This window comes from Grus americana, chromosome 3, assembly GCF_028858705.1.
Source record: "Grus americana isolate bGruAme1 chromosome 3, bGruAme1.mat, whole genome shotgun sequence".
NCBI classification, from domain to species: domain Eukaryota; kingdom Metazoa; phylum Chordata; class Aves; order Gruiformes; family Gruidae; genus Grus; species Grus americana.
Window position 1 is genome coordinate 83,862,570 of NC_072854.1, and position 19,928 is coordinate 83,882,497.

Here is a 19,928-nt window from a genome sequence, read left to right on the forward strand (position 1 = left end):
TAGGTATCATCAAATTGTTGCTCAGATTTTAGGTTGGCTGAATTATTATCCAGAAGTGCCTCTTTTCTCTCCACTGGCTGTTTAGTTGCCTTAGGCTAAATCAATCTGAGTTTGTGTTTTGTTATCAAGAAATTCTTTTAGCTTTTCATAAGCTGTTACTGATCATACTGGTATGAAGAGAATGAGCCTTCCTGTGTTTTCCAGCTGGCTGTTGCCTAGTATTAGAAAGAAGCTCTTGTTAGTCATATGCAGTTGTGTTCAGTGTGAAAAAATGTAGACAGTGATACAATTATGGTAAGAGCTCTCATTGAACACTTTCCTGTGGTGGTCTCCAATTCTAGTCAGCTTGTAGGATTGCATCACAATTGCTTTTTTTTTTTTTTTAGATAAATACTGGCTTCCATCAGCATTAGTCTGGAACAGATTAAAAATTGCGTATTAATAATGAAATTAATCGATGAGTAGTTTTTGCATTGCTATGGAAACATAATTTTGAGCATCCTCTCCTCTACAGAAATGGTTGTAGCATCATTCAAATATTTATGTGTAGAACCATAGTGAGATGGTTTTAGACTGTAGTACATCCTCCCAGTTCCTTTTTTTTTTTTTTTTCCCCCCAGTTTCTTTCGCTTCATTGCTAATTCTGCCATCATGGAGTTTTCCTTCTCCTGAGTAAGGAGTCAAAAACTTTCAAGATCTACATTTATTCCACATCCTTTCAGTACTTTTTGCTCTATCTTGCAGATTACTACATGGAGCCTTTAATTTGCTTAAATGCAGGAAGCCCTAAAGAATTTATATATAAACAAAGCCCATGTTCCTTATTGTGGACTCAGCTTGCTTTCTAAAGAACCAGCTCAGGCTAGCTACTTGTATGAGCCTGCTGGTTTAAAAACTTTCATCAGCTTCTTGGCGAAAGGCACTGACATGAACAGCCCTACATCTCTGGTCTTGACACAGGTAGTTTCTGACTGGGAACAGCATAGTCCAGGGCCTAAATATACTTTTACTCAGAATGCATGGTAGTTGAGTGCCAATACTTGCGATCAGACCCACGTTTCCCATTTGATTTCTCTTTCTAATGGGTCAAAACACAATTTCAGAATGTAATGACTGCTCCTGAGTGGGAAATTTGACAGCCCCAACATGACTCCCAGGGAGGGGACTTTGAGAAGGTTCTGTCACTGGTGGGTGCCATTTCCTGCTTGGTTTATTTTTGTGGTGGTGATGGTTTTTAATTTAAAAGGGTTTAAAGTAGGTAACTGGAGGATATTCGATGTTTAATTATATACTTCTGCTTATACATTTGAACTAAGTGTCTAGATTTAGAGATAAGATTTTTTTTTTCTACATTCTGTAGTTTTCTAACAGTATAAATGTTAGAAATAAACAACAGAGCTTCATGAAACTTAAAACGCACCCCTGATGGAGAAAATAATGATTTGCATTTATATTTGCAGGTGGTTTTTTATGGAAGTATAGGTGTCCTCTGTTTGACATGCTGTTGTCTCCAGCATCTATTTTAAATGTAAGATGGCTGTCATTAGTAGAAACAATTAGCTTTTCCCCTCATCCAAACGTGTCACATTGATGTTTAAATATGAAAGTCACCAATATTTTTATTTTAAATACCAAGTTGGTGTGTTTTGAAATCAGTGTTCATTATTACATGTTGCAGGTTTAAGCTGCTGTTAGCATTTAAGCCTGTGACAACAATAAATTCAGTAAGCATTGATTTCCTCATTGGCTTTGACAATAAAGTGTTAACTTAGGCTTTGTTTCAGAGGCTTGCTCCATTTTAATGAAGTGTGAGTACTCAGTGCTTTAAAGGACATTGTTTTACCTCAGTGTACATATGAAATAGCCACTAAAAGTCATATTTGAAACTTTTAACGTTATCTTGCAGTATTTGCCTTGGAAAACATCTCTGAAGTAAAACAGGGAGCACATTGCTGCTTTTACTGCACAGCTGCTCTCACATGTTAAAAATTTTTGGTGCTATGAAAGTAGTTGTGTGATTTTTAAAATTTTTTTATTTTTTAATTTTTTTTTAGAAACCCATTCAGAGCAATATTGCACAGTCCTAAGTTCCATCTAGACCATTTGGGCTGGTGTTTCCTATGGCTGGGTCTGGGGCACAGAGGAAATACCAGCCTAAGCAGCTGGTTGCAATTAGGTCATAATCTACCATTACTGTAAATTATATGGATTGCATTTTTGAAGGATTTATTACCAATGTTTTGCAGCTCATTGTTTCACTTGATTTTTATTTTTTTTTTAAGTTCATCAAAAGCATACTTTCTTATAATCTAGTCTTTGTACTGCCATTTTCCTTATTGCACGTGCTGCTAATTCCATTCTGCTGTTATGGATTTGTCATGGAGTGAGGCAAGAAAAGCCATTACATTGTTCTTAAAAACTCACTGTGTTATCTTGTATGATTTTCTAGAGAGTGTGCTTCAGTTCCTGTGTTCTTGTGACACATTGAATATTTTTAAATTGCTTTCATGGGTGACTGGAATTATCTGAATTGCCACGTGCTAAATGCAATTGCTGTCAGGCTTTCTCAAGCATTAGATTTCTGAATAATGACAATGTTATGAAAGCTTTGTTTACACACCCACAACACTGAAATAACTATCCGGTTTAATTACACGCTTTCACATGTTTGTCTTTCTCTGGTACCTCCCTGAAGCTCATGGCTCTTTCCCTTTTCATACATTTGGAGATTGTGTAGACCTGTGAAGAAAAGTCAGCAAAGACACATCAGCATTTGCCTGCAGTAGAGTACTCACTGGTCTAAGAAATGTTTTCTCTAGTAGAAATAAGGCTGTTCTCTTGAAAAGAATGGAAAGGTAATGGTTATTTGACTCCAAAATCTCTTTGGATGCCACAGGGTATTCACTAGTCTCTAAAAATTCTCATCATAAGTGATGTTCCCAGGAGCACAAATGGCTCCAAAACACTTGTTCAATGTCACCAGGATTAATTTCCTGCAGATTCTCATGTATGGCCACGAGTGTAGCAATGCAGCCATAGTGCTGTAAGTGCTACTGTGTGAATTAACGTCAATGAAATACCTGGTTTAATCTGTCAGGTGATTGCATGTCTGTACATACGGCAGTTGTCTGTATACAAAATTATACAGATATAAAGGGTTTGTTTCATTATGTATAACATATCTTACTGCAGGATTGGTATTCACAGTAAAATATATAAATTTTTGTTAAATCTAGTTATAAATATTTCATGTTATGCTGCTTCCATCATTTGCACATTTTACTAGACAGGTTGTAGGTTGTAATTTTTCAGTTCTTTTTGGCATTTTAATTCTATTTCTATTAGGAAAACAGGGAAAAGAAATATTTCCCAATCTTAACTTATTTTCCTTCTTTATTTTTGTTTCAAGATAACACTCTTTACATCACATTAAGCAGCTCAGATCTTAGTAGTCTATTCTCATTGCCTGGTCTAACAATGCATTGAACTTGAAAGCTGTTTATATATTTTGAATACTAATTTCTTCAGCTCTAACTGTTGTTGTTGTATTCTAAATTGCCTTTGCTTCAGCAATGGCTTTTGGATAATGAGATGACTCCAAATTAATCTTGTATTCCAGCTGCAGAAATATTAAAGTAGAGATGGGCAGTTTATATGAAGTTTTCACAAGCACTGTGAATTTGCCCTGTATGCTTTCAATCTCAATTTATTGACTGTAGTGTTTACCAGGTCTGAAGACTTTTCAAGTCTTATTCTAAATCCCAAGTTCTTGGAGGATAAAATGAGAAGAGTTTTGCATTCATATAATTGATACTCCTGCATGGCATAGTTTGTAGAACTTCAATGGATAAATTCTTTGAACACAAATGTGTTTTTCTCCAGCCTGGTTTTATTCAGGGAATGTATTGTCCAACTTAGAAATGACTCTGAAAGTTGGAAATTAAAAACATAAAGCAAATAACACTCATGGTAAGTAATGTGTTTGTCAGAAACTTGTTTGCATTATAATGCCATTCATATATTTGTGCAAAAGTCTGTGGGCATTACAGATTGAATTAGTCACGATTGTGGCTTCCACAGAAGTCTTAATTGCAGTGTCTTCTGAAATATTATTATTTGAATATTACTAGACACTTGGTAAAACTTCAGTGTCACACCTTATCTTGGAATGTTGCATCTTTGCCATAGAAGTCCAATTGTTAACTGTTAAATTTATATTTCTTAACACATGGAAAAGAGACAGTTCTCTGCAGCAGTCTAGGAAGGAATGGATTATTTAGAAAATCAAAGATGCTTTCAGTAGACAATCATAGCTTGACAGCTACTTACTATGAAGTTTCTGGCATAAAGATAAATGCTCAGTAATTAGTTATGAAATGAGCCTTTAAAATAGGAAATGAACTTATAGGTATATACATAGCTTGGAAGGCAGGCTCCAAAATGGAAAGTAGTTTCATTAGTACCAGTGTTCTCTTCCAGTCTCTCCTGTATTTCATCTTTTCACTTTCCCTCCATATGAATGACTTGATTATAACTGCCTCTCAGAAACCTTTGAGTGGAATATGATTGAAATGGTTTTTTTGCAACTCTTTGTTTTCTGTCTAAGAAACAAAACCAGCAAACTTGCTTGTATTTTTTTAATGGGCAAAATAATTTGGTTAAAAAGAATTACTTTAATTCTCTTGGGAAAAATTACCTCAAAAACCACTCCTCCATTTTTCACAAAAGTGATTGAATTTTTTTTGAGCCAACCTTTCTCCTCTTCAGCTACAAATGGGCATTTAACAAAATAGATGCTAGACAGACAAGTCAATATGGCTAAAACAAGGCAGGCTAATGTAGCCTTGGTTTGTATTTTTTTTTTTTTTTGTTGATCACACTATTCCTTTCATCTTTTGTACAACAGACAACTAAATCTGTGTCAGAAGTCAAATTTATGGCTAGTAATACAGAATAATTTTGATAAAAATATCGGTGGCATTTCAGACTTATGTCCATGTTAGTGACTTGGTTGGTTGGGTAGCTATGCCTGCTGTTGATAAAGCTTCTGGGCAAACCTGAAATGTTGGTGAGGCAGTATGATCACAGCAATTTTCCACCTCTTCCTTAACGTGATGCGCAGCAGCCATTCAGCATTCACCTTTGGTACAGTGGGCCTGACATTATCAAATGTCTCATTCTTTCCTGGTGCCTTTGGAAAAAGTGGTGGTAGTAATGGCAGTTCAAAGCTAAATCTTCATGTCTTACTGTCAAGACCGTGTCTGTGACAAAGACCATGACTTTTATTCTTTCTTAATAAAAGTTCTTGTCACTCAGTCTTCCAGAGAGATTATTGAATGTGCCTCCCTGCATTTTGACTGCTACACAGTTTGTTGAAAGTCAAAATATACCTTGTGTCCATCAAGATGCTCTCTTCTCAATAAAGATAAAAGCCATCAATTCCTGACAGTTTCTTAAAAGTGCTAAAATTATTTTTTTTTGCAGTGCTTCCTTTTTCACTCTCTATTCCTCTTTTTTTCCTTTTCTTTCCTTGACCAAGTTACTCAAAGATCAAAAAATATTATGCTAATGGGTAAAAGATAAAGAAGGACAACCAGTAAACGAGGAAGGGAAATAATTGTGTGTTGTCACCATAGCCATTCAGTTAAATTGATCTTCAGCACTGAAATGAAGCTGCCAGAGAGATAACATAGTATGATTGTTTCCAGTTTATTCTGTAATGAATCTGATGCTCCAGTCAAACAGAAGGTCAGTCTACTGTGATAAAAGAAAGGGTATAAATGCTGTATATAAGAAATTAAATTAGGAGTCCTATATGAAAGAGTACTGCTACTTATGGAGTTGTCACATTTATAGACTCAAAAAATATGTATTTATCGATATTGCTTGAAGAGCGTGAAGTGCATAATGTTATGTGAGATGTTCTGTCAGAAGAATATGTACTTACGCTCTTGACAGTGTCTCTGCTCCTTACCAATGTCAGTCAGCTGCATCTCAGTCTAAGGAATTCATAAATCTTCAGCAGAAGTTGAAAGGTTGCTCATGCTTTAACAAGATTTATTTATTCTTTCATGAGCGGTTAAACATTATAGATAAATAGAAACTGTAATGAAACTATTGTGGAAAAAAAATGGTTGCAGTTTCTTGGGATAAAAGTGAATTTTATTACTTTAATTTTCTTTCACTCAAGATTTATGCTGCGTTTCTCAAGAGGAACATTTACTTGGGCATGATTTCTGAATCAAAGCCTGTTGAGTTAGCTTGGATGTCTTTGAGCACTTACCTGGCAGATAAAGAATTCTGTCTGCTAGTTTTTTAAACACTGTGGGCCAAGTAGTCTGGAGGTTGATGATCTTCAATGTGGTTGATCTATCATTAATACTTTCTGGTTAAACAGGGATGATACTCCAGAAGCTCCCTCTGCATACCTTCTATATTGAAAAGTATATTGTTTGAAGGGAAAATGGGTAAACGCGGAGAGACTTCACAATGCATAAGGGTGTAGAGGGTAGTGTGACACACGTCAAAGCTGCTCCTCTCTAGAGGCCGCCTGCTTTCAGCCCAAGGAAGGAAGGATTCAAACTTCTAGAATATATTTTATACCAAATTGGTGATGGTACAAAGTACGCTCTTTTCCCTTATCAGTGAATCGAGTACTTCTAATAGGAAAAAGTCAGTAGCTTCTAGGTTCGCCTGTTCAAATGCTACCTTAGATCTGCCCTAAGGACTTACAAGGTCAATATATTAAGAGCCAATCAAAATTAAAGAGAACACATTCATAAAACTACCTTCCTGAGCATTTTATCAAGAAATAGACTTCTTTGTCGCAGGGCAAACACAGATTGTCCAGACATTGATGAGGATTTCTTTTTCTTTTTTCTTTCTCAAAGGGCGCGATTTTATTACAACATACCAGTATATCACTTCTCTTTATCTTTCAGTCCGCACAAGGTGGCGGTCATCGAACACTACTCTATGGCCATGCAATCCTGCTGCGCCATTCCTACAGCGGCATGGTACGTAACAGGAATTGATAGCAGCAATGATTTCTTTTTTGTATGAAAGTTACGTTTGAAAGTTCCCAGACTACTGCCATTTATTGGTATCTGGAGAATTATTCACATCAAAGAGGCATTTTACCCATGGTTAATGGAAACCTTTGTGAAGGGCAGATGCTTGGAAATATGAAACCAAGCCAGTCATATCTGGGTAAGTGTTAAAACTAAGTCTGGCTCCATAATGATGAGTTCTCTGTTTGTCAGTCTGTTTTGAGTTGGTGATTTCTCATTTCTTTTCCCGTGGATATTGCATATTGCATAAGCTGCGACTGAATCCACAGCTGGCATCTGGCTGGCAACCTGAACATATGTTGGAGTCTGAGGGGAAAAGGAAATTCCTTCTTGCACGTATTTTGGACAGAAGCCTCACTCTTCAATTCCCTGATGAATTATACGGGTTCCAAACTCCTTAACTACAAGTGAGGCTTCGTGGAGCTGAACTTCGATGCAACCAGCTCCTTTGTTTCCCCTCTCGCTATTCCCATCTCGGTGGAAAGATAACCTGGATAGACTGAGAGGTTATTTTAGAACATATATCTTTGTCAAGTCTCTTTGAGTGCCCTTCATTTTATCAGGCATATATGTTCTTGATAGTAACTAGTGAGGATAATTTAAAAATGGTTAGTCCTGTGTTAGTAGGTTGATGGCTTTTTATATTTCAGTGGATTATCAGATGTGAGCAGAACTAGCAATGCATGCTTTTTTCTTTTGATAGTATCTATGCTGCCTCTCTACATCTCGATCTTCAATGGATAAGCTGGCATTTGATGTAGGATTGCAAGAGGACACAACAGGTAAACACTAGTTTAAAAGACTATGTAATGAAGAATACTTTCAGTCTAAAAATCAGAATAGAGACCTATGAATACATAAAAATCATGTAAAAATTAAGACTATTGTAAGGACTAAAGAAACAAAGTTTAATGTTTCTGTGTTTTACACATTCAGTATCTTATCTCTACATTTTCTAATAGATTATGTAGTTTCTTTTCTATGAGATATAACCATGTCTATTGATATTTCAATATAAATTTACAATATTGAATATAAGTAAAGGAATATTCCCAAGATGCTATTCCTGTATAAGTCTTCTGCTGAAAATTTTTAAAACTTGTATTATTTTAAATAAAGATTCTATTAAAGTTTTAGAACTGCTAGTGACTTGAATTGATTCGTATTTTTTAGACTGATATAGCTTCTTACAATGCCATCAGTTTGGTGTAATTGTTTAATTAGAAATAATAAATTTGCTTGGTTTTTTAAGCCTTGCTGTAGCTAGGAGTAATAACAGTAATAAAAGCAACAATTGAACAGTTCCAAGATCAAAGAGATTTTTTTCTGAAAAGCATGCTTTTTGGTCAAGAAGTGTATCTGAAAGCAAGGTTTATCATGAGAACAAAGTTTGTGACTTTAACACTTATAAATATTCTGGGGAATCAGAGACACTAACAGTCAGTAGAAGTGGAAGAACATAATTGATTTTGGATTTATGAGATCTTTTAAATATTATTTTAAGCGATATTGTAGATGCTTATTTTTATTACCCTTAGTGATGAGTTGCTCCACTTCTTTGTCCTAATTCTTGGCGGAATATTCTTCGATGTCTTTCCCAGAATGTGGAGCAAAGGTGACAGGGAAGCCATTTAGCAAAAGGAGCCTGGACCAGGTTGCCTAAAGAACACAGAGCGCCGTATCCTTACTCAACACTGGAATGACTGTTTCAGAGTTCTTGCTCACTTCTGCATGTGTATTATTTCCAGCTGAGTTTCCGACAAGGTGGTGCAGGAATGATATTAGTTACTGAAGACACATGGACAATTGGTTTACCCAACTGAAAACTGGGTCAGAACTTTAGGATTGAGATAAATGTGAAAATAACGGCAATAATGCCAGGCACTGTCTTTCTAACTTCTTTCTCTGCTATTTCTCAATAATGACATAGGTGAGGCATGCTGGTGGACTATCCATCCTGCTTCCAAGCAACGATCAGAAGGAGAAAAAGTGCGTGTTGGAGATGATCTTATTTTAGTCAGTGTCTCTTCAGAAAGATATTTGGTAAGTTCTGTAAGAATATCTGCATGGTGCTTCCTCTACAGAAAAAACACTTAATAAAAGTATTATACTAAAGTCTGGTTTACATTTCCACCTCCAAAAAAGTATAGCTTAAGGTGTTTAAATTTATATTTGATACCATTTTGCAAACCAAGACACTGAAATTCTGGAAAGTGTGACATTGATACGTGACTGATCCGATTTATGTTCATTTCAATAATAGAAGTTGGAAACTTTACTAATGAAGAAAAAAAAGCAAATATAGAAAAAAGAAATCTGTCCAAATTGCATAATTGAGGTGTTTAGAGTCTCTATGAGTGTTCAGAGGTTAACAGCACTATCATATATGAATTAAAACTTTATATCAAAATTTTGGAATGTTTAATTTAGGTACGCAGTGTTTTGTGGGCTTTAAAAGGTCCATATTTTCTTAGGATTAGGTACAGTGTATTGTAGATACAGCTACTGACATGTCATAATGAAATATAATTAAAATACTTAACAATTAAATATAAATGCAGTATTTAAAAACTTTCTGTGGTAGCTGCTTTTTATCACTGGTTTAAATAACTTTCTTCCTCATCAAAGTATCTCCCATTTGTTCTGAAATGAAAATCTTCAACACTTAAGACAAATTTCTTTTTGTATTCTTGGTGTTGCAAGCATGTGAACTGTTCTATCTGGAAAAAAAAAGAAAAGATGAAAATAATAAGAAAATCGGTCTGCTGGAAGCTTCTGTAAAATCAGCCCCAGTGATTTGGCAAATGTAGCTACAACTAAAAAAGGGATCTTTAAAGAGGAAGTGGTTTTACCTTTGTCACGAGCACTGTCTCAAATCTGCATATAACATTAAAGCTTATTCTGTATTATTCACTTTTTAAAATGCTATGAAACATTTATATCTGAAAGTTTTTACAATATTTAGAAAAAGAAGTGAAGAGTTTAATAAGATTTAAAAATAATGTGTTCTTTTTCTTTTTGATAAAATCAAAAATGTTCTCCTTTCTTTTGGAAACACATAGAAAAATGAGAATATAATTATTAGAATATAATTGTAACTTGTAATTAGAAGCTCAGTAACTCTTTTAATGAGTCATTTCTTGTAAGTAGACATTCTGACAACTTTCCGGTCATGTTACATTTTAAAATTATTTTTCATAATTACTTTTAGGAGAATTGTAATTAGACTTACTGAAAAAGCAACTTATTGTGGACAAAATTAATGAGAAATCTAATTCATGAAAAGGTTTTATTTAAAGACATTGAATTTCTTTGAAATTCATTGAATTGCCAAATTGAGTGGCTGAAGTTGCGTTTTTCTCCAAATTGTGTCTTTGTGTAGGTATATGCCTGAACTCCTTCTTTCTGCCCTCTAATTAGTAAATCAGCTCAGCCTTTTCTATTATTTAGGATTTGTGCCTCAACTGTTGATTCTCCAGGCTGTCATATGTACTTTTATACAGCCAGAGACGTGATGCTGAATGCAGAGACTGATTTCCCTCAACACGTGGTGTTAATGCGGATACCGCATCTTCCATACAAAATATCAGTATACTAAAAATAAATTATATTTTCAGTGTAGAAAGAAATGACACAAATCTATGTTCTTGATATTTTAATCTCTGTATTATAATCTTAAAATGGTTTAGAGCTAGATTTTAATGAATAGTTATTAAACCTATTTCAGTTATTTACCTCTGGTTTGGTAGTAAGAAAGAACAAGGATTCAGCAAATTAATTTTGCTCTTATATGCATTCACCCCCACGTTTTTGTGAACAGATGTTTTTCCAGACTAAATTAAGAGCTGGTGAACTACGTAGCTTCACAATCATAAAAATATTTGTGGTTTTGCTACCTATTCAGTAGTTGTATTAGCCCTGTAAATAAATCAATAATACTTTTATGAAAATTCAAACAGTTGACAAAGACTGAATTAGCCCATCACCGATAGGTCAATATTTTTCATGAAAGCTGTCTCTCCATCTTAAATTGTTAGTCTTAATCCATTTGGCCATCTACAAAATAACTTCAAAGGATGTACTTTTGAAAATAATCACAGTATTTTCATTTTGAGTGCAGTGTCATGTTATAGCCCCTATTTTCTACAACACTTAAAGGGATGTAGCAACTGATACCTTTTACAATAGTTAGGACTCTGGAGAGATGAAGTTATTTTTATGAATCCACTTGGATCGTGAGACCGAATAAGCTCTACTGAATCCAGTCGAGGAACAGTTTTTCTAAGGGCGAGGAGTTCCTCAGATCCTGTGACAGACAGTGATGTTCAGCAGGATGCTAAGAGTTAGGTTTATGTATATTGTGTACTTACTGTTGAAACTTTAGGGAAATGGTAAGTTTTCTATCAGACGTTCTATGTCTATATGCTGTTAGAATAGGGTTGGAATGTCACCTTTTTGCATTGCAATATTGTGCTATGTTTTCAGGCAACTTGCTAGTTGTCTCCAAGTTGAGACAAACAGGTTAACAATCCTGGGGCAAAGATGTCTATATAAAAATAACAGATGAGCAGAGTTCACTCACAGGGCAGGGCTTTTTCAAAAGGTAGTCAGAACTTCGTTTAATTTGTATAATACAAGGGGAGAGCAGAACTACGTCAGCTTCACAGGTTAGCCTTCCACGGTCTGACTGCAGCTTAATTACTTAATTTTTTTTTTTCACATTGACTTTGTGACTTTATGATCTCAGTCAGTAGATTGTTTAGACCTAATTTGTTTGGCAACCACTATTAAAACATTAAGAAAATATCAGGACTTTCCTATAGTTCACCTTCCCTGCTTTCCATCAAAAAAAGATTTTGAGACAATTGACCATTTTTTTTGCCCCGAGGAGTCATCTTTTTAATTGCAGTGAACAAGTGCTAAACTGATAGGAAGGCTAGTGTTAAAATAGTAGGCTAAAGGTCCAGAGATGTGTATTGTGGCTGTTTGTTGACTCACAGCAATGACCCTGGGCAGGTCATTCAGATGCTCTGACTTTAATTATCCCTACCTATACAGTGGGATTTTGTACGCTTATTTTTCTGTGTAGCATTTCTGAAGAAAAGCCCTTACGTAAGTACTTGTGGCATTGCATAATACGTGAGCTGCGTTATTGCCAGATCCTTTGGAGAGGAAACTTGGCTCTGCTGAACCCTCTTAGCATAGAGCAAAAAGATATTCTGCTATAAATATTGCTGCTGTTTTAAGTTCAAGCCAGAGTTGCTCTGTTTCCTTTCTTGAGGCAGTGCAGGCTGATGAACAGATGTAATATTTCCAACATGTTTCCCCATCTTGTATACATTAGTATGTACCCCTACACTGAGGTTTGCCTATGCCTAATGTTAATTACAGACCACGATTGCTTTCAAAATCGCCAATTTTCAATAGTTTAGAAATTCAATTAATTTAAATTTCTTTCAAATTCATGAAGCCTCTGGGTAGCTTAGTCTTTTAAACATAATTCAAGAAAAATTCCTTAGACATGAAGTTGAAATATAAAATGCATAATGAAGATAAAAGTGAAAATTAGTATCCATGAAGTCAGTACTATTTGGGCTAAGCAGTAAGGAAAGAGAAAACAAAAACAAAAACAAAACCAAACAACTTTGAATCTACAGTGCAGAGATTTCAGTATAATGCAACAATACGTAGTTGCTGTCCTGACTGTAATGCTAATCTGCAGCTGCATTATGCAAATTGGTGAACAAGCCTTGAGGTTTACCTCTGTGACTTAAATGACCTTTTTATTTTTTATTTTTTTAATTTTTTTTTTCCCCTCCAATACTGGAAACTAATATGAAACTAACTGAAACTTTCCTTTGAAGTGTAAGCTTTTCCTGGAAAATTTTTATCATGGTTAATTGATGACAAAGTTCCCTTTCAAAAATAATATTATCCAAATTAGATCAAATTATTTGAAAGGTTGATCTGATATCTGTCATTTGTCCTAAAAAGAAGAACAGGATTCTGAGTATTGGAAAGGCACTCCCTCTGCATCTTTTTGCATCAAATACATTGTTTATTTTCAGCTCTTAGTTTTAATTCTCTTATTTATTATTAAATACTTGAGACAGCTTCTAAATATTGGTAGCATTTGTTGGTGCAATAGTACCAGGGAATACAGCAGTGTGTGATTTTGTTTTATTTTTAATAGTAAAAAGTTTTTTCTTAAAAATAATTTGAATCTACATAAACAAGCCTGAAATTAGTGGAACGAAGTAGTGTTGAGCTGCTCTGTTACACTGATCATAATGCGGTTTCCACAGAGTCTTTATACAATTTGAAATGTTACTGTGGAGGCTGGTAGATCTTCCTGATAATTAAGGTTGTCAAGCTGCTCTGCCTTATAAAATCTTGCTTCCAAGTACTTATAATCAAGTGATTGTAATGTAAAAAAATTACTTATTAGAAATAGTAGCATCTATTTATGGTTTTTGTTTTTTTAACAGTCTGAGATAATTTTTTTTTTTAGTTCATCAACAAGAGGTCAAATGTCACTGAGCTTAAAGACAGGGAATTAAAAAATAATTTCCCATCATTAAGAAAATTAATCTCATTTTCTTGAAAATGTTGAGCATCCTATGCTTTATAACAAACAAAGGAAATTCAAAGGGGTGATCTTGGTATCATGCCCAGGGAAGATGTTTTAAATTTTGTTTTAGTAGCTAAAATTCTGATGACTTTGTCTATTTTGTATAAGCTAGACCTCTTACACCTCCTGCGTGTTTGTGAACCATTCAAACTCCCTCTACACCGAATAATTAAATACAGCCCGACCCTGGTGGAACCAGGTATTCCTTGTAATGGGTAGCTCAAGGCAGGGATGAAGTCAGGCACTGTGTCGACAGCTGAGAACTCTGTGTTTTATGTGGTGCCGGTGATCTGCTGTCATTGAAGATATGTGGAGGAGGAAGCTATGAGAAAGTTGACGGGACAAAAGGCAGGTGACGTAGCAGGGACAGGAGCCTGGGACTGAAGTGGGAAGGAGAGAAACTGAGTGGGACTTGATGACTGGCTGAAAAGATTGGCAACCGAAGGCAGGAAGGCAGTAAGGGACTAAGAAATCATCTGGGACAAGAAGCTGGTGACAAGGCGGGGCGTGGGTACCCGCTGGTTAAAGTTGTGTTAGAAATTTGGGGCAGAAAACCTGTGCTGTTTTGGCAGGGAGAATTGATAGAAGAACCAGTAGAGTGAGACTGGGAATGAAGGACAACAAGAGGGATCTGTAGAGGAGGAGTGGGCTGGCTGGGGAGAACCAAACTGCTGGACAAAGATCCAGAGAGGGCAAAATCTGGGGCCAAGAAATGAGAAAAGAATTGAGGGGGAGGAGTTGTGGTCTTCCAGTGTTCCTGGAAGGAAGTCTAAAGCTGGCTGACATGGGAAGGAAGAGGCTGAGCAATAAAAAAGCCAAAAGGCCATGCCGAGGCTTTGTAGGTCTGATGGAGAACATTTTGAAGCAGGAGGAGGTCCTAATTCTGGGTGGTAAGGTAGGCTGTAATTGGGTTGGGAAGCTGGATTGGCTAGGTGAGAGATATGGGATTGGGATAAAGATTTGGAGAGGAAAAGAGAGTGGGAGAGGCCGGGAGCAATTAGGCTAGATAACTGCTGTTGGCAACTATCTATGAAACCCATTGTATTAAGGCACAGCAGTCACCCCTGGTATGCTGGCAGCCTACTCCTGTTAGTGATTTTGTGTTAGTTTAGGTGGCAGATGTCTAAAAAATGGTTTTAAAGTTTCCTTCTCTACCTGTGGTTCATGTGGGTGTCTGTGATTCTGCCTACTGTAACCATGGGGGTTTTTTTTGCCCTTTTATTAATATAGGAAAATTACATATAAATTATACCACAAAAATAATTTTCTTAAATTTGAAAAACCATAGGCATTAGAAAATGCATAAAAATATATCAGTGCCATAATTTCTGAAATCTCTTAAATATATACAGTCACATTGGCTTTTTATGGAATGCTATCTCACTGCTGATAAGTTTGATGGATGTGTCAGGGCCAAGTAGCAGAGATGCTGTGGAATGAAGCAACTTTGAAGATGAAATTTCAAGCTGGGAATTGCAGGTGGAAGATCGGTGGTGTGATGCTTAGCTAATTTTTTTCCTGGAGAATTAGGTTTTGTACCAGAATCCCTTGTGGAATTTGCTGAGCAGATCTTCTTTTATACCAGGCTTGATTTCAAGAGGTCACTGACTCTTCATCCCTTTCCAGGAATATTCCTTACCTGAGTTGTGGCTCTGAGGTGTCCTCCTTCTGCTAGAGGTTGAGGTCCCAGAGTTGCTCAGTCTTGATACCTGCAACTGAGGTGAAGGGAAGATGAACATGAAAATTGCATATAATGCAGTCTACAGCGGGGATTAAACAGGTCCTTGTCACCTCACCTTGGGCATCCTAGATTAATGAAAATTTTTTAGTGTAATCTATGTACCTCCACTGCTCATTGGAAAATGGGCTATAATGCTGCTCCTCTGGGGTTTTGAGAAAATGAATTCATTAATATTCGTTGTGTTCTGTAAAATGCTGTAATTGTTGGTAGCAAGAGACAAGCCTATGAGGAAATTAATAATTCTCTTTTCAAAGCTTTGAAGAATTGGCTATATTGAATAAAGCATGAGGCTGCAGACTGAAGACTGAGGAGAAAACAAAGCACTGAGCAGCTGTTCAGGAAGTGAGCTCCTTTATCCTGTATACACAATGAGGCAGCACTTGTGGAAAAAATTGTACAGGATCATGCCGTTGAAGACTGTAATATGATGCATTCACCAGAAGCCATTCTTTTTCCATAGGCTACTTTGTTTGACATTTCCTAACTTTTGATGCTTGCCTCTAAAGTTAATATTTTGTTAATGAAAGCACTTGTGTCTAATCATACCACATGATTATCATTTGGAAGCATAGGAGCTGCCGTGCTTCAGGCTTTTCATGGTTATAGCACAGAAGGAAAGCTAATATAAAGAGAGGGAATGCAGACTACCCCCGTCTACCTTCTGTGGGCTCTTTATGCTGTCCTGCCATGCATCTGCACTTACCTGCTGCCACCTATGGAATAGTGGACTAGATGATTCTTGATGGCTGAGTAGCAATGGTAGTTTCTGTCTATCTGAGAGTTTTAGCTACTGCTCTCCCTTTGCTGATGGTATATTTATCCTGAGTGGAGGGGCTTGAATTGGTTAGTATAGTGTTGGCAATTCTCTTTATCAATGGAAAAAATCTCTTTGCTTGTGGATTTGCTGGCCAACTGTTTAAACCACTTCAGAGAAATGCACCAGAAAATAAACTTTCTTTATTATTTTTCTTTTACTCTTCTCGCTATTTGGAATGGCACAAGTTTGAAGGTAGAGACATCGTAATGTAAAGTGCAGATAGAAATAGATACTGCTAGATGAGGTGTCAGCATTGACACACCTTAGCCAAGAGTAAACCTGAAGCAAAAGTTTTCCTTTCTTTATGTTTTTGTCTTTGCACACATGCACGTTTCTGAGAACAGAAACTTTGATGCAGACTGACTGTGAAATTTAAATACATCCTCTAGTTATTTAGAGGTATTGTAAATGCAGCTATGCTGCTGCAATCAGTACTGAAGGGTTCTTGTGGAAATTACCATCTGATTCCTAAGCTCTCCAGTGAGCTTGAATACACTGTGTTCTTCTTGAAGACCTAGGAACAGAAATGTGATTGTGTTACATTTCTGCAGAGCAGTAGAGTTTATAATGTGAAGGTAAGTTCAGTTGGGAAACCTGTAGTATTCTGGGAGATTTCAGTCTTGCAGCTTCTCCTTGAGAAACTGCCTGTAGACTGTAGTGTTAACCTGTATTCATACAATACCACAATTTAATTCTGCAAAGTGATTTAAAAACCCATGGGAAGACAAATGTAGCTTTTTGGCTGAGCCTGGACACCAGTGCAGAAAAGATAATATCTGGGTGAGACAGAAGGCTGAAGGACCTGCCTGTAATGGTGAAGACCCATACCAGGATTGGAATATACAGCAGGATTCCTGAACCCAACATATTTCTGCTTTGCAAATGCTGTTACTGCATATCTGAAAGACATGTGCTATACATGTGGTCCTTGTCAATGATGACAACCTGCTACTTCTGCCAGATGCTCTGTTATGCCAGCTAACAAAGATCTGTGTAATAGGTATGGAGGCTGTTCAACATCGGTGTGAGTGTCATGTCTGCATCCTGGACATTGAGTTATGGAATTTGTTTCATTTTGATAGATATATTGTGCTGAAAGTACAAAACCAAGCAGATAAGCTCCAGATAAGTTATAGACAGGTAGCAGATTGCTTTAAAGCAACATTGAGATTGTAAAATATAGCACTGCAAAGTTAGGCAATGCCAGGACTAAGACTGGCATCTCTAATCTGTTTCCTGTACATTTTACATAATTGAATCCTTGAATATCCATTGACAGGGTACTTTCTCTACGTGGTCAAAGCTTCATTTTATTGTTTGCTATGGATGGTTTGAGGGGATGAACACCATAGCTTATGGAATTGTAAATGTCAGGACCCCTGCCTTCAATTGTAGATTGAAGGATGCAGGGTGCAGGAAGCAATCTAGGGAAGTGAAGGAAAGAAGAGAATTGCAGAGATACACTCCTGATTTCTCTGCTGTGGTAGTCACGTGTTGTATTAGGTCATTTAAACCATCCTTTCAAAGGTATAATTCTCTGGTGACTCAGCTTGAGACATCTGGGTTATAATCAGAGCTGCAACTGGAGTCAAATGAATGGACAAAAATAACAGGTGCTCTGAAGAGAGATGTCAGCAACATATTTTTGTTCACTGTCCTATCTATAAAATTGAACACTAATTCAGTTGATACCATTGTGTGTGAAAATAAGTTCATTAACATGTACAAAGCACGCAGTTACAAGAAGCGCTCTGTTGATGTCAGATCTAAACAACAGAGGAGTTATCCTCTTCCTCTTTTGCCTACCCTGAATGATGTATCTTCAGCAAAAAGCAGTATTCCTGCTTCAGCGTACTAGTGGAATTGCTCATTGTCCCTAACTGGAATCTGTGTAGCGATGTCAGAGGAAACCTAACAAAGTTAAGGCCCACAAGGCAGGAATGGGACTGGCGATGTGCTGGGGATTGTAGTCTCTCAGCCTGCTCTGCCATTGACTAAGTTTATGTAACTGCGGTAAGGGGAAAGTAAGAGGCGAAGCGGTGGTTTGTTCATTGAACCTTCTGCATTGCATGTGCTGAATGACGCTGGCGCAGTGGAAACATGGCTTTTGTGAGATCACTTACTTTGTGTGTCGTTAGCCGTTATGGGAGCCTTCTAAATGAGCTGATGCGCTATTTCTTGTACTCCTGTACAGCTAGAAGATGTGCAGGCAGGAAGACTGAGGAACTCTGCACATGTCGTTGGGATTCTACCCCCTTCTGACCTCCATTGCCATTGTTGTCTTTTGCATGGTTAATAATTTATCCAGGAGGTCTTAATGCGGGTCACAACATACAGAAACAGAGACCAATACTACTGTATAAACATAGTTACTGTCCAGTAGTTGAAACTAAAGTTTTGATAAACATTTAATAATCACTTCTTCAGAGTGTTTGCTATGGTCTAAGACCCCAGGCAGCTGACCATTCTGTGCCATTCATATATGTCTCTTTGAGGTAAGTATGCTGTTCTTACTCTAGCTTTATTTTTAATGTCCCTTGAAGAGTACCCAGGTCCGAGTTTGGGTTTACTTATACAGTCAATAGGAACAATTTATGTATGAAAGAAACAAGAGAACGGTTGATATTACTATTGTATACTGCAATGAGAATTTTAATTAACCCCAAATAAAAGCCTCTCTCTTTCCTGGTTTTAGCATCTCTCTTATGGCAACGGTAGCTTACATGTTGATGCAGCCTTCCAGCAAACGCTCTGGAGTGTAGCACCAATCAGTTCAGGAAGTGAAGTTGCCCAAGGTAAGACTTACTCAATTTTAATTATTGAAAGACTGATTGTATTCTAAATGAAATGTCTGAAAAATCAAATTATTCTGCCAAGTGTGGGAGTGGATTTCTCTTACGTAAATGTTCAATCCAATAAATAAATATACAAATGTTCTGAAAACAGAGGGAAAGTTATACCGAAAGTAACACCGATAGTTTTCTACATAATTTTTTCTAAATACTGAACAGCTCATTCAAATCTCATTTTGCTAAAAATAGGATAACATTAATACATTTTTTTTAAAGACTTTTAGTCTGGCTTTAAAATATCTGAGATAATTCTGATGTATGCAGTCATGATTACATGTTCCTGAGACTGAATAAAAAGTGGGCAAGAGGACTGGAAGCAGGATGTGAAATCCTAGGAGTAAAGACTGGGAATGGTTTTGTGGGGAGCATATGGTTGGGAAGAAAAACAAAAGGAGAGGAAAGACAGAAAGGACAGGCTAGAACAACTGTCAAAAATGTTTTATTTTATTTAGGAATTAGGGAGGTTTGTGGGGTTTTTTTAATGCAACTTCTGACATGAAAGGACAAGGATCCCTGAATTTATGCCGTACTGGTTCCACAGAGAAGAAAAACCGTTGTCTTTTTCCGAAAAGTCTGTCACAATGGAAAGCCTAGTGATTTCTAGTTTCCTACAGAATAATTGTTTTCAGTTGCTACTGTAATAGAACCTTAAGGAGGTTAAGGCTGCGGGTCCTGTCTGTCTTACTCCCTGGGATTTTTGTGTACTATTTTTTGAAAAGGCAATACACTGAAATTTCACATCAGTTCTTTTTATCTGGCATAATTTAAAACACAGTTGTGGAATGCTCTTGCAGCTTTGCTCATTCAGATTTCAGCA

At 36.6% G+C, this 19,928-nt stretch overlaps 1 protein-coding gene across 7 annotated transcripts in view; it reads left to right on the forward strand.

The window, feature by feature from the left end:
- RYR2 (ryanodine receptor 2) overlaps nucleotides 1-19,928 on the forward strand; it is a 428,642-nt gene that overhangs the window by 165,570 nt on the left and 243,144 nt on the right. For all 7 annotated transcript variants that reach the window (XM_054819177.1, XM_054819181.1, XM_054819182.1 and 4 more), the window contains 4 exons: nucleotides 6,942-7,016; nucleotides 7,774-7,852; nucleotides 9,001-9,113; nucleotides 18,955-19,054. In XM_054819177.1, coding sequence (XP_054675152.1) covers nucleotides 6,942-7,016; nucleotides 7,774-7,852; nucleotides 9,001-9,113; nucleotides 18,955-19,054 — 367 coding nt within the window. The remainder of the gene's footprint in view (nucleotides 1-6,941; nucleotides 7,017-7,773; nucleotides 7,853-9,000; nucleotides 9,114-18,954; nucleotides 19,055-19,928) is intronic.